General features: G+C 48.6%; 1 protein-coding gene across 1 annotated transcript; it reads right to left on the bottom strand.

Moving 5' to 3' along the window:
* Positions 1 to 5,393: 5,393 nt before the first annotated feature.
* Positions 5,394 to 6,905, bottom strand: LOC136546484 (serine/threonine-protein kinase UCNL-like). Its single transcript, XM_066538451.1, has one exon. It carries the CDS (start codon positions 6,835 to 6,837, stop codon positions 5,527 to 5,529), a length of 1,311 nt encoding a protein of 436 aa, XP_066394548.1. The 5' UTR covers positions 6,838 to 6,905; the 3' UTR covers positions 5,394 to 5,526.
* Between the last annotated feature and the right edge of the window lie 8,855 nt (positions 6,906 to 15,760).

The following is a 15,760-nucleotide window of genomic DNA, read 5'->3' as shown; positions in this document are numbered from 1 at the left end:
AGCGACACGATGAATCGGCTCGAGATGATCTCTCCCTGACGGATTTAATGGTGCGGCCCAGCCGACCATGGAAGTAGAAAGAGAGGTAGGTAGGTGGGGCTCAGCTCAACCTCATCTTGGCGGGACGTGGCCGGCGCGAACGGGGAGACACGCGCACAAACACTGACCAACCGCGTGCGTCCACGATTGGGCACGGCCCGCGCGGCCGTAGTGCCATAAATGGCAAGACGACGACGAGCCCAGCCATGTGCGCGTAGCAGTGGCAGGCATCGGACCGGGCCAGCAGCGGCACTGAGGTGCAGGGGGGTGCAGACGCGATGGTGAGGCGACGGCACCGACAGTAGCTATGCACGGCTAGGAGCGGCGGGACAGACAGCAGCACCGCACGGCTAGGGGAGCAGCAGCGGCGGCTCTGCGCGGCAGCGGCCAGTGGCGGCTAGGCCACAGCCAAGCCACTGCCGCCCGAGGACGACCTTGACCCAACAATGCAGCCACGCGCGCGTGGCCCAGCCGGGATGACCACGGCGAGCACAGGCGCATGGTGACCGCGCACACAGACCGAGCAGGTGATGTGCACGAATTTTAAAACGTCAATAACAACCGGACTATAGAAGTTGAGACCAAACCACCTTCACTATGCTAAAGTGGGCATATCAAACTACCAGCATGAGCTAAAACATGACATCACTGCCTAGTTAAATTGCACGGAATTGATTAGCCAATATAGCGTCGTCATCCTATTTTTAAACTTAAAAATCTTCTAAGTCTTGAGCTGGATTCAGTTTCAGGTTTTATTTTTAGACCATTAGAAATATTAGCTAGTTGCTCTTTTTCTATAGCAAAATTTGTATTTCAATCCTTATTTAGGTGTCACGCATATGTTCTATAATACTTTTGCTTAATAAAGAATAGTTTTCAAACTTACTTGATATACATGAGCTATTGAATCAACTTTTATTTAACATTTTTATTAGTCATTTTATGTTATAAGAAATTAGTCTACGTCCTTTATCATATACTTTATTACATAAATATGATATTTATAACATGGTTTAGTAGTTTGTTTACACTGTCTATCTTTACATGAGTAGGACGCGGGCGCGCCGGCGACAGGACAGGAGAGACAACAGTTGAGTTGCGAAGGGTCGGAGCTACCACTTGTTTATAGGCGCGCGTCCATTATACGTGTGTGTACTGCAACGAGAGCGCGGTACTACATGACACACCAACGAGTTTAGGCCACGTTTAGTAAAAAAAAAAACTTTTTCTAAAAAGTGCTACAGTCACTATCACATCGAATCTTGCGACACGTGCATAAAGTATTAAATATAGAAAAAAAATTAATTACACAGTTTAGTTGGAAATCACGAGACAAACATTTAGAGCCTAATTAGTCCATGATTGAACACTAATTACTAAATAAAAACAAAAATACTACTATAACCAAATTCTCAAATTTCCCCAACTAAAACGCACTTAGCGCATGTTTAGTTGGACCCCAAAATCCCAAAAAGTGCTACAGTACCTATCACATCGAATGTTTGCGGTCCGCGTATGGAGCATTAAATGTAGACGAAAAAAAACTAATTGCACAGTTTGGTGGGAAATTGCGAGACGAATGTTTTAAGCCTAATTAGTCCATATTTAAACACTGATTGCTAAATAAAAACGAAAGTGCTACAGTAGCACCAAATTCAAACTTCCAAACTAAACACAGCCTTACGCAAGACCCCTTTCCCATCTCCCAACCAGCACGTGCTCGCGCCGTGCCTGATCGATCAGTCGGCGTTGACTACCCATAAGTGCATGCCAAGCCGTATATGCATGCATGGTGCATTCCAGCCATCCAGGGCAGGGCAGGGCCACGCCTTCACTGCACCGAATCCGGTGTTCTTATCGTTCCGGACAGAAGCAGCTGCCGCGCCCGGCATCTCTCGTGCGCGACGTGCGTGCATGTATGTGTCGCGGATTACGTACCTGCAGGCAGCCAGTACCGTTGTCTGCCGGCAGTGGCGCGCGGAGGATGGGGATTAATAGGGGGGGCTAAATTGTTCGACAAAATCAATGTATGATCCTTCTTAATAAGTTGTTGATGTAAACGTTTTATATTTATGCAGTATATCTGCAAAACAATTTACTTTTAAGCCTTGTACAAAGAATAACTACTCTCTTTGAGCGCCAAAGCGCCCACGAATCCCTAGCCTGGCCTCTTCGTGCTTCTGCCGCTATTCGACACTGTTCAATTTTTTCTTCTTTTTCTTTTCTTTTTGCAATTTTTTTTTTGCCCACCCCTGCTCCTGCCCTACTGCGCCGTTTCCCTCCTCTACGCTTGCGCAGAGCGCGCACCACCTGTCTAGTACTAGTAATTTCTCCATAAAATACAAGCACAAGGACCCTGTTTCGCCTCTAGCTAGATATAGGAGAGGCTCCGCCAGTGTCTGCCAATTCGACCCCTAGGTCACCCCTGCAAGCCTAGCCGTATTCATGCACGCATGGCGCTGCAAGGGCTAACGGTGACCTTTGCACTTCAACATCGATGTGCGAACCCTCTAATCTAAAATATGTCACCGAAAAGAAAAAACTCCAATGCATCTTTTATAGAGTATGTTTTTCTTTTACGATGGGAAGGAGAAATTATTTTACAATTTGGCACATTTAATGAAACCTTAGATTACATATGAATTATGATAGAACCTAAAAATAAAAAAGAAACAATATTCTATCCAACACTCCAAGTGCTCTCATCTTCTTCTCTAGTGATCTTGGTCACGACAGCCGATGCTTCGGATGAATAGCCCCGTTCAACACTGAAGTCAGAGTACAGTGTTCTCATGCCGAATCTGCTGATCAACTCCAAAACCTTGATCACGTTGCAAGATCTAAAGTTTCACATAACCAAACCAAAATGTATCTAAACCCATGAAAAACATTGAGAGTTGAACCGTCAAGTATAACACATGCTACAAATTCAAGTGCCTCCAAAACCCTTGATCCTTCAAGTTGGGGGAAAGTTAAATTTGCCCTTAGAGACATATGCGCCTGCCCAATGCACCATTGGATGTGCATTGGCATGTGTGCACTACGATGTGGCCAATGTGTAAAGATGATTAATTGTTTGTTTGGCATATTTTAGAAGTAAGTTTTCACCCACTTCATAGATTGCATAAATAAAGCGTTCAAGTACATTGAAGCTCAACATATTGTAGGCGCTACAAACCCAACAAGAGTTCTAAAGCCTCAAGGGTACCACTTCAAGCATTATTACAGGCAACTTGTGTTTTTGATTTACCGCCATCATCGACCTCACTATGAGTCGAGCACGCAGCGATGGAGTCCCACCTCCAAACAACGTGGAGCATCCAATTGTCCTGACCTTGATGATTTAGCATACATCCAATGATGTATTGGGTAGGAGCATATGCCCCTAAGGGCAAAAAAAACCCAAATAAGTTAATATCCCTAGGGGGGAGTGCCAATGAGAATCCTTGCCCTTGCAAGTAATAAGTAATAACCACAAATCGACCTCCCGCCGAAATCAACTCCTGCAACAGTCCTTGTTGTGGCATACAATGAAAAAGCAGCAGCAGGGTGTGCGCAGAAATTACCTGAGCATGCAGAAGTACCGCGATACGCAATAGTACATGGTTGATCTTGTTAATAGTGATTACTAGCTATGATGTCTGCATTAGTCTGCTTACGTTGAATGCCGTGAAACAAAGATATGTATTATCTACTAGCTAGCCAAAGTTCATTAGAAAATACCGCCTCAGTACTCCTAAAAAATATAATTCTAGCTTTATCGATACTTAAACTATTTATTAAAGCTTTTACCAAATTTATAGAAAAAAACTACCAATATTGATGATGTAAAATATAATAGGTATACTATGAAATATATTCCACAGTAAATCTAAAACCAATTATTTGCTATCATAAATATTAATATTGATGCTTTTTATATAATCTTGGTTAATTAAACTCAAAATGATTTAACCCGAGACTATGCTAGAATTTCATTCATCTCATGACAAAGGGATTATATATAATCTACCTGCCACTGTCCCGTGAGTGCATATTTATATGCGGAACCTACACATTAAGTTCGGCACACATGAAAGCAAGCTCTGCTTCAATGTCCCCCGGTCCATGAACACTCTCCATCAAACCCTCCCAATCGTGCGGTTTGTAGATTGCGTGGCTAACAGTGACGTTCTCATAGGTTTTAGTTGTCTTGTCGACTCTGATGGTGAACCGGTTGATATAAACTAGGCGGCTTGTGCTGATAACATAATAAAACTCTTCTCCAAGTGCTGCTCGGTCGCTAAGCGCCAAGGTGAAGCAATTTAGTAGGTCTTCGTCAATGGCGCAAACAAGCGCTTGGTCAAGCTCAAAGTAGATCACCTAATTTGTGTCCCCACTGTCTGATGCTAGCAATCTATATCGCTAGCGTTTTCAGATCAGATAAGCTCTGCACGCGCGCTTGAAGTTCTTAATTCTCAGAAATAATTCAGCTATAATTAAGTTTCCAGAGCCGTATATCTGTGTTTTTTTTCAGACATAACACCGTTTCAACTCAACCGAAAAGTCCTATACTTGAATTGATCGAAGTAAAATAAGAGCTAATTTAGAAGTAAGGGGAGGCATACCAGTGATGGAAAACCCTCCGAACTAAATGAGTTATTCAAACGATATCTCCGTAGATTTTCCATCTTGGAAAAAGTCAGGGATCCCAAGGGGATTTGAGTTTCAAAATAGCCCTAAGACTTCTTTTCGATAGCACTAATCGAATACTATACAGAATCTCGAATTTGGGACAGAAATGAAGAATTGGCAAGCAGACTTACTGAAGTTCTGATGAAACAGCTAGCCATCGGTTATGTTAGCCATCGCTGAAGAAAACATGCATTGACATGCATTGACCGGCAGTACAACATTTACAGATCAATTGAGCACGTACAAATATAGAGAAGTGGTACGAGCCATGGACGGAATCGACTCGTACATGGTCCAACATTCAGAGATGGGAGTGAATTCATGGTCCAACAGAGTTTATACTGGTATAGTACTGTACCAAGCAACTCCGCCGTCAATGACGCTCTTTTCTTTCTGAAGATGTAACCGTACTATGGAGTCATGACCAACTGTAATTCAGTAATTGATCTGTGGCATAATAATTCAGTAATTGATCTGTGGTATGCGCAAGGAATTCATGATCGTGCATCAGTGCCTGACATCTTCAGCACAGTAGTTCAGTTACGGTTGCTGTGGTAGTAAAGAAACTGACGAAAGACTTTTTTTTTTTTTTGAAACTGACGAAAGACTTGAAACCACTAGTCTCTGTCGAGTGTCGACTCATCACTCGACTGTATCCTTCTCAATTTCACCAGGCTTCCCCAACTCTCTTCGTTAAACAACAAAAGCCCTCACTATTTACACAAATCACTGAGATAATGATATAGTGATCTTAGAGGGTGCGAAACGAAAAAAAAAACATGGAGCACACATCTCGAGCGGGAACAACCGGTGTCAGAACTCCGGCAAGAGGTCTTCCTCGGGCGAGTGCTCCGCCGGCGACAGTGGGGGCTGGTGAAGCTTATCGAAGTACTCCACCACGCTGAACCCATCGCAGGAGACAATGTCGTCGGCCGGCGCGGGGATGTAGGGCGGCCGGGACACCTCCCCGAGCAGGTCCCACGCCACCCCGGCGAAGAACGGGTGCGCCCGGACCTCGTCGGCGCCGCTGGCGAAACCCAGCCTCCGCGAAGGGTCCTTCTCCAGCAGCCGCGAGATGAGGTCCGTTAGCTCCGGCCACCGCCGCCGCGCGTCCGCCGTGAACTCCGGCTCCCGGAGCAGCACGTTCCGGAACGTCTCCTTCCGGCTCCGGCCCCGGAACGGTGTCCGCCCGTGGCACATCTCGTAGACGAGCACCCCAAGCGCCCACCAGTCGACTGCGAACTCGTGCCCGTCGCCGCGCACCACCTCCGGCGCCACGTACTCCTCCGTGCCCACGAACGAGAACGACCGCTCTCCGCCTGCGGCGGAGCAGAAGCTCGAGAGCTTCTTGCCTTGGTCCATCGGCGATACCCTGGCCGATTTCGCCTTCTTGATCTGGTCGACGCCGCCGTCGATGCTTCTGTCCAGGTACCAGGCCAGGTTGCGCGGTTCCTCCTGTCCGGAAGTAGACGCGGTCACCGCGGACTCGCTCCTCTTGAAGATGTTCTTCACGTGGTGGTACTGGCTCCGTCCGTGGCTCTGGGCCTGAGGCGGCGGCGGCGACGATGTCGCCGAGCACGACGACGAGGTGGACGTGGACGTGGACGCGGAGGGGGACCTGGGCGGGAGCTGCCGTGAGAGGTCAAAGTCGGTCAGCATGACGTGGCCGTCGGCGCGGAGGAGCACGTTCTCGGGCTTGAGGTCGCGGTACGCGATCCCGGCGGCGTGGAGCTCGGCGAGCGCGGACACCACCTCGGCGACGTAGAACCGGATGGCCGCGGGCGAGAACACGCGGTCGGGCTGCGCGTGGCGGAGCTCGTTGAGGTCCCCGCCGGGGCAGTAGGGCAGCGCCCACGCCAGCAGGTCGGGCGTCTCGGCGCACCCGAGCAGGGACGGCAGGTGCGGGTGCGCGAGCCTGGACAGCACGGACACCTCCCATCGCGCGCGCCGCGCCGCGTCGGCGCCCGCGGCCGGCCTCGCCGCCGCCGCAGGGGAGCAGCGCTTGTCGAAGACCTTGAGCGCGTAGGCCTCCCCGCCGGCGCCGTCCATGGCGAGGAAGACCGTGCCCATGGCGCCGCGGCCCAGCACGCGCGCCGCGCGCACGTCGTGCAGGTCGATCTCCATGGTTGGCGTCACTGGCACGAGCGTGAGCGCGCGGGCTGTGTGTGTGGCCGTGTAGTGGCGTGTCGCGGTTGTTGCCAAGGGAGGGGGAGGCGGGTAGGGGCCGGCTCATCATAAGGTTCGCTTGTCTTATCTCGTCTTCCCTGCAAAAGAAAACAAATCAAGTGGCGTTGCCACAATGACACTTTGAGCAGAAAATATATATTTATATGGCTGCCTCCGGCACGGATTTGGCGTTTCTTTCTTTCACAATCAGCTCATCAGTTTTATCCAAAGCATAGTTATATTCTTTTTTCCGTTCTAAATTATAACTTGTCTTATTCTATATTAAGTTAACCTTGAATAACTATAACCACACTCTATAAAAAAAATTAAATTAACATTTATACATACAAGTTTAAATAGATACATTATCAAGACATATTTTATGAAAACAATAAAACTAATTTGATGTTGTATATATAAGCTAATATATAATTTAGGAGTCAGGGAACACTTTAATAATCACATCAAGTAAGTACCAACAGAACTGTAACACCCTCGGTGTTACGCCCTAAACAAACTACTAAATCATGTTATGAGCATTATGCTTATGTGATAATGTATGTGATGGAATGTGTAGATAACATTTTTGTAACTTCAGATGATCAATAAAAATGTTAAATGATAAGCTATTACATAACTCATATGTATCAATTAGGGTTTAAAACTAAATTTTATTGAACAAAAATGTTATAGAACATATATGTGGCACTAAATAAAGTTTAGAATATGAACTTTGTTGATGACAATTAAATACTTACCGTGGAAAAATAATAGTGCTAGCCAACATTTCTAATAGCCTAGAAATACAATTTGGAATCAAGTTCAGCTCAAAAATTTAGAATATTTTCAAGTATGTTGATAGCTAGACAACGCAATGTTTGACGATTTATTTTGTGAAATCGATTTAGGAGGTGGTGTCGTGTTTTAGCTCGGGTTGGTTGCCTCGTATCCCCTCTGGAGCATGGTGAAGATAGTTTAGGTTTCAGAACAATCGTTTAGTTTTTATAGGCGCTTTAAAATTCGGCCAAGACGTGATTTCGGGCTAGTTCACCGAGTGAGCACGGTCACCACGTCTCGGGGGCGCGACGTTGCCACGCCTGCTCGCTCGGCACGCACACGTGCGTGTCCGGCTGTGACTGCCCTGGCCTGGCCACCACTGGCTCTGTTGCGTGAAGCCGCTGCCGCTGCTCACACGGCCGGGCGACGCTGTAGCCTGCCTTGCCGTGCTGTCGCACCGTCGATCCGCCTTGCGCCACGACGCAACTGATGTCGGTGTCGTCGCCTCGCCGTCCTGTACGTGCCTCCCTCTGCACATCTGCGCCGCTGCCGGCCTAGTTCGATGTTGCCAATGCCGCGCGCACTTGTGAAAGGTCCTTGTGTGGTTTTGGTAATTGAGTGACAACCTAGGTGGACTAATTGTGTTTATGTGAGATACACATGTGATTAATTCACAGGTACATATGTGTAAGCAACATATGCCATGAAGGTGAAAATGGCTTGGAGATGTTGCAAAGCTCACACATGTGATGATGAAGGAGCTGGTTGCACATGAGACATGACATTGAGTCATATGATCAAGGTGGAGAAGATCAAGACAAGACTTGGCTTGATGGACCGGTTGCAAGCGTGAAGGGCAAGTCGGAGGCTTTGGAGCAATGGACCGCGTGGTGGTGAAGCTTGAGCAAGACTTGGCGTCGATGGACGAAGGCAACGGTGAAAAACAAGTGAAGTTAAGATCGATAAACCAATATAATCACGTAATGATATGAAGTGGATCATATCATTGTTGATCGTGTTGGTGCATGTGTTGCATCGACATTGGAGGAGATAGAATGGAATGCGTAAGACAAAGGTATAACCTAGGGCATTTCATTTTACCGGTCATAGGTGTGTAGAAAGGTTGATGACCGGGTTTAGGATAGATGGCCGTACTATTAAGCGGGGCAAACTTGTTTGCATATCAGTAATCTAAGTGCCACTCGAGTGATCTAACTTTGCATCGTTGCTAGGATTGAGTGGCGTGGCAAGTTGAGTGGCTAATCCTTTGGAAAACGTTTGTAAAAATGCTAACACACATACACATGGTGGTGTACACTTGGTGGTGTTGGCACATTTACAAAGAAGATGAAGTTGGAGTTGATGTGGATCAACTCGGCGAAGGAACGGAGAGAAGGGTGTCTGCTCATAGAGTGCGGACAGTCCGACGGTGTCACCGACGCCCTATATAAAAAATAGGGTCTCACAGAGTGGACCGGACGCTGGTGAAAGGTCCTTGTTTGGTTTTGGTAATTGAGTGACAACTTAGGTGGACTAATTGTGTTTATGTGAGATACACAGGTGATTAGTCCACAGGTACATGTGTGTGAGCAACATATGCCATGAAGGTGAAAATGGCTTGGAGATGTTGCAAAGCTCACACATGTGATGATGAAGGAGCTTATTGCACATGAGACATGACATTGAGTCATGTGATCAAGGTGGAGAAGATCAAGACAAGACTTGGCTTGATGGACCGGTTGCAAGCGTGAAGGGCAAGTCAAAGGCTTTGGAGTGATGGATCGCGTGGCGGTGAAGCTTGAGCAAGACTTGGCGCCGATGGACGATGGCAACGGTGAAGAGCAAGTAGAGTCAAGATCGATGAACCAATATGATCATGTGATGATATGAAGTGGATCATATCATTGTTGATCGTGTTGGTGCATGTGTTGCATCGACATTTAAGGAGATGGAATGGAATGCGCAAGGCAAAGGTATAACCTAGGGCATTTCATTTCACCGGTCATAGGTGTGTAGAGAAGTTTATGACCGGGTTTAGGATAGATGGCCGTACTATCAAGAGGGGCAAACTTGTTAGCATATCGGTCATCTAGTGCCACTCGAGTGATCTAACTTTGCATTGTCGCTAGGATCGAGTGGCGTGGAAAGTTGAGTGGCTAACATCCTTTGGGAAATGATTGTGAAAATGCTAACACACATACACATGGTGGTGTACACTTGGTGGTGTTGGCACATTTACAAAGGCGGTGGTGTTTACAGGGTTGAGATGGATTCGGTGCTTTCGAGAAAATGAAATGTCTATTTTCTATTGCGCCGGATGCAAATTCTTGTGGTTAGCACACTTGAGCAAGGGTGAAGAAAATGGAGGAGATGCCAGCGTCGGTCAAGTGATCGGACGCTGGATCCAAAAGCACCAGACGCTGACTGCCTGCGTCTGGTCGCGCTGACGTGGAGTGTAGCAATAGCTGGAGAGTGACTGGACGCTGGCTGCGTCCGATCGCGTTCGACCGGACGCGTCCGGTCATGCTCGGGAGCTTACTAGAAACGACCAGACGCTGAGGGTCTAGTGTCCGGTCAGTTGAGTGCTGCTGCATCCAGTCAGGTCAAGTGACCGTTGGAACCGGGACACGTGATCGTCTGTGAGCGATCGGACTCTGAGGTCCAGCGTCCGGTCAACACAACCGGAGCATCCGATCGGCCCGACCATTGCCCAGTGAAGAGGTAATGGCTAGTTTAGCCCTTGGGGCTATAAATAGAAGTGGCCTTCGGCTATGGCTGGTGCTGAGCACCTTGGGGGACTTTGTGTCCATGCTTGAGAGTGCTTGGGAGCCCTCCATCACACATATACTTGATAGTGATCATTCGATTGTGTGAGTGAGTGATTCTAGTGCGATTGCATTATGAGGTTGCATCGAGTGGCACTAGGTGATCGAGTTGCAAGCCGGTGGTGCTTGTTACTCTTGGAGGTTGCCACCTCCTAGACGGCTTGGTGGTGGTCTCCGTCGAAGCACGCAAGAAGCTTGTGCGGCGCTCCGGAGAAGTGCTTGTGAGGGGCATTGTGCTCGCCCCACGGGAGTCGTGAAGAGCAACTCTAGTAAAGCGTGTCATTGAGCTACCCTCACTCAAGGGGTAGGTTCTTGCGGCGCCCGACGTGCGGGCTTAGCGAGTGATGCTAATTAGCCGCCGAACCACCAAGTGAGCGGTCGACACAATGGGGACTAGCGTGTTGGCAAACACGTGAACCTCGGGAGAAAAATCATCGTGTCAACTTTGTTCTTCCCGTTGGTTTGCATCCCCATTACACAAGCTTGCAATTACTTTTATACATATTAAGCTTGTATAGTTGCTCTTGTAATTAGATAGCTTGTGTAGCTTGCTAATTACCTTCTTGCTTGTGTAGCATAGAAGTAGCTCCCTAGCGTGGCTAATTTGGTTTTAGTAACCTTGTTAGTCACATTGCTTAGTTTGTGTAGCTAAGTATTTGCGCTCTCTAATTAGGCATTGGTTGCCTTGTTATTGAGCATTGCTAGTGAGTTTAGTTAGCTTTGTGCTTTTGCTTACTAGCATGTGTAGGAGCTCCCTTGTTGCTTAAAGTACTAGTGGCATAGGTTTGTGTAACCTTGCTCCTAGAATTGTTTAGGAGAGCTCTAGCTAGCCCGGCACCTTTGTTGCATAATTGTTATCTTTGCAAGATGCTAGTGGACATATATAGTGGGGTATAGTCTTGGCTAGACCGATAGTCTTAATTCCGCATTTGTATCCGTTAGCCGACGCGATTAAGTTTTAGAAAAGACTATAGAAAAGACTATTCACCCCCCTCTAGTCGCCATCTCGACCCTTCAGCTGGTCACATGGTGACCGGACGCTAGGGTCCTACGTCCGGTCAGTGGTAGCAGTGAGCCCATAGGCGTCGATCTTCGACCGGACGCTAGCAGGGTGCGTCTAGTCAGGCTAACGTACGGTGACGTAAGCGACATAGAGAAGTTGAAGGACCCGACGCTGATGCTGCGTCCGATCATGACTGATCAGACGCGTCTGGTCACTACTAGTACCTTACTGGAAATAACCGGACGCTAGGGTTGCTGCATCCGGTCAGTTTGAGCAGCTACGTCTGATCATCACTTGACCATTGAGATCAAGTGACTGAGGTTGAATGGAGGCAACACGTGGCGAGCATCCGTTGATCGGACGCTAAGGTCCTACGTCCGATCGATACGATCGGAGCGTCTGGTCGTCTCGAGTTTTGCCTAGTGAAGGGGTAATGGCTAGTTTAGCCTATGGTGCTATAAATAGAAGGTGGCCTCGGCCATGGCTGGTGCTGAGCACCTCATGGGACTTTGTGTCTATGCTTGTGAGGCTTGGGAGCCCTCCATCTCACATATGCTTGATACTGATCATCCGATTATGTGAGAGAGCGATTCTAGTGTGATTGCATCATGAGGTTGCATCGAGTGGCACTAGGTTATCGAGGGGCCTATAGTGCTTGTTACTCTTGGAGGTTGCCACTTCCTAAATAGCTTGGTGGTGGTCTCCGTCTAAGCCCGCAATAAACTTGTGTGGTGCTCCGGAGAAGAGTTTTGTGAGGGGCATTGTGCTCGCCCCGTGGGAGCCATGAAGAGCAACTCTAGTTGAGCGTGTCATTGAGCAACCCTTACTTTCAGGGTAGGTTCTTGCGATGCCCAACATGCGGGCTTGGCGGGTGATGCCAATTAGCCACCAAACCACCAAGTGAGCGGTCGACACAATGGGGACTAGCGTGTTGGCAAACACATGAACCTCAGGAGAAAAATCACCGTGTCAACCTTGTTCTTCCCGTTGGTTTGCAATCCCCTTTCACAAGCTTGTATTTATATTTCATATACATTGTACTTGTGTAGTTGCTCTTGTAATTAGTTAGCTTGTGTAGCTTACTAGTTACCTTCTTGCTTGTGTAGCATATAAGTAGCTCCCTTGCGTTTGCGTGGCTAATTTGGTTTGTGTAACCTTGTTAGTCACATTACTTAGTTTATGTAGCTAAGTAATTGCACTCTCTAATTTGGCATTGATTGTCTTGTTATTGAGCGTTGCTAGTAAGCTTAGGTGGCTTTGTGCTTTTGCTTACTAGCTTGTATAGGAGCTCCCTTGTTGCTTGAAGTACTAGTGGCATAGGTTTGTGTAACTTTGCTTCTAGAATTGGTTAGGTGAGCTCTAACTAGCCCGACACCTTTGTTGCTTAATTAGTATCTTTGGAAGGTGCTAGAGAACATAAATAAAGGGGTGTAGTCTTAGCTAGATCGATAGTTTTAATTCTACACTTGTTTCGGTTAGCCGACACGATTAATTTTAGAAAGGACTATTCACCCCCCCCCCCTCTAGTCCGCCATCTTGACCCTAAAACGTGGTTAAGCTCGCCATCGCCTTGTCATTTATGGCACTGCGACTGCGCAGGCCATGTCGATCGTGGACACATGTGCTTGTCCATTGTGTCTACGCGCGCATCGCACCTAGATCACGCCGGCCCCGTCCCGCCAAGGTGAGACCGTGACAAGCCCACTTGCCGCCTCGCCTCTCTCTCCCTCTGTGGCCGCCATTGAGCCACGCCATCCAATTGTCCACCAAGTGATCACTTCCATTTAATTCAGCATGTCTGTGGCTTCACCATCAAGTTATCTCGTTGCCCGATCCCACCCAGCCACAAAGAAGGCACTACCAAGCTCTAATTTGGCGCTTTTCCCATTGCCGTGCCGATAAGGCCATGTTCGACCGTGGATGAGGGTAGCCCTCCTACCGTCCCTACTGAGCTAATTCACCTGCACCACTAGCTTTGCCTTGCCTCCCTCTCCACCTTGCGCACGCTAGTGAAACCGCTACCACCTCCCCATCGTCGCTGACGCGACCATGCCACCACGGTGCACTACCACACGGGTTGGTTGCATGTGGCTACACCTCCTCCACCATCCTCCACCCCAAATGTCACCTCAGCTAGGTCCATGGTAGTCTACTGATGCTCCCTCGCTAGCTAATTAGGTTCTTAGGTGCTCTGGTTCACCAGGGCAACCGCGCCACTGTCGTGGATGACCGCACATCGCTGCAGCTCGCTCCAGCGTGTCCCATCGCCTCGCGTTGCTGCTTGGTGTAGGCGGTTGGACCATAGTCAAACGTCGACCTGACCGACGGACCAGCGTGAGCCTCTGGTGGCCAGCTGAAAGGTCCTTGTTTGGTTTTGGTAATTGAGTGACAACTTAGGTGGACTAATTGTGTTTATGTGAGATACACAGGTGATTAGTCCATAGGTACATGTGTGTGAGCAACATATGCCATGAAGGTGAAAATGGCTTGGAGATGTTGCAAAGCTCACACATGTGATGATGAAGGAGCTTATTGCACATGAGACATGACATTGAGTCATGTGATCAAGTGGAGAAGATCAAGACAAGACTTGGCTTGATGGACCGGTTGCAAGCGTGAAGGGCAAGTCGAAGGCTTTGGAGTGATGGACCGCGTGGCGGTGAAGCTTGAGCAAGACTTGGCGCCGATGGACGATGGCAACGGTGAAGAGCAAGTAGAGTCAAGATCGATGAACCAATATGATCATGTGATCATATGAAGTGGATCATATCATTGTTGATCGTGTTGGTGCATGTGTTGCATCGACATTGGAGGAGATGGAATGGAATGCGCAAGGCAAAGGTATAACCTAGGGCATTTCATTTCACCGGTCATAGGTGTGTAGAGAAGTTTATGACCGGGTTTAGGATAGATGGCCGTACTATCAAGAGGGGCAAACTTGTTTGCATATCGGTCATCTAGTGCCACTCGAGTGATCTAACTTTACATTGTCGCTAGGATCGAGTGGCGTGGCAAGTTGAGTGGCTAACATCCTTTGGGAAATGATTGCGAAAATGCTAACACACTTACACATGGTGGTGTACACTTGTTGGTGTTGGCACATTTACAAAGGAGGTGGTGTTTGCAGGGGTGAGATGGGTTTTGGGTCCCTCTCTCCCTCCCGTCGAGCTTGCGAGAAGGGATTCGGTGCTTTCGGGAAAATGGAATGCCTATTTTCTATTGCGCCGGATGCAAGTTCTTGGTGGTTAGCACATTGGTGCAAGGGTGAAGAAGTTAGAAGTGAAAACGAGTTGGTTGCGAAGATGCCGGCGTCGATCAACTGACCGGACGCTGGATCTGAATGCACCGGACGCTGGTAGGCTGCGTCCGGTCGCGCTGACGTGGAGTGTAGCAGTCGCTGGAGTGTGACCGGACGCTGGCTGCGTCCGATCGCGTTCGACCGGACGCGTCCGGTCATGCTCGGGAGCTTACTGGAAATGACCGGACGCTGAGGGTCCAGCGTCTGGTCAGTTGAAGCTGGAGCGTCCGGTCAGGTCAAGTGACCGTTGGAACCGGGACATGTGGTCGTCTGTGAGCGACCGAACGCTGAGGTCCAGCGTCCGGTCAACACGACCGGAGCGTCCGGTCGGCCCGACCGTTGCCCAGTGAAGGGGTAACGGCTAGTTTAGCCCCTAGGGCTATAAATAGAAGTGGCCCTCGGCCATGGCTGGAGGGGAGCACCTCAAGGGACTTAGTGTCCATGCTTGTGAGTGCTTGGGAGCCCTCCATCACACATATACTTGATAGTGATCATTCGATTGTGTGAGTGAGCGATTCTAGTGCGATTGCATCATGAGGTTGCATCGAGTGGCACTAGGTGATCGAGTTGCAAGCCGGTGGTGCTTGTTACTCTTGGAGGTTGCCACCTCCTAGACGGCTTGGTGGTGGTCTCCGTCGAAGCGCGCAAGAAGCTTGTGCGGCGCTCTGGAGAAGTGCTTGTGAGGGGCATTATGCTCGCCCCGCGGGAGCCGCGAAGAGCAACTCTAGTAAAGCGTGTCATTGAGCTACCCTCACTCAAGGGGTGGGTTCTTGCGGCGCCCGACATGCGGGCTTAGCGGGTGATGCTAATTAGCCGCCGAACCACCAAGTGAGCGGTCGACACAACGGAGACTAGCGTGTTGGCAAACACGTGAACCTCGGGAGAAAAATCATCGTGTCAACCTTGTTCTTCCCGTTGGTTTGCATCCCCATTACACAAGCTTGCAATTACTTTTATACATATTAAGCTTGTGTAGTT

Source organism: Miscanthus floridulus, chromosome 3 (genome assembly GCF_019320115.1).
Source record: "Miscanthus floridulus cultivar M001 chromosome 3, ASM1932011v1, whole genome shotgun sequence".
In the NCBI taxonomy this organism is placed as follows: domain Eukaryota; kingdom Viridiplantae; phylum Streptophyta; class Magnoliopsida; order Poales; family Poaceae; genus Miscanthus; species Miscanthus floridulus.
Note: the sequence above shows the minus strand (reverse complement) of the source record. Positions and strands in the feature narration are given on the sequence as shown.

Bases quoted from the DNA above. Each gene is read 5' to 3' on its own strand.
- LOC136546484 (XM_066538451.1), bottom strand. From the start codon at position 6,837: ATGGAGATCGACCTGCACGACGTGCGCGCGGCGCGCGTGCTGGGCCGC.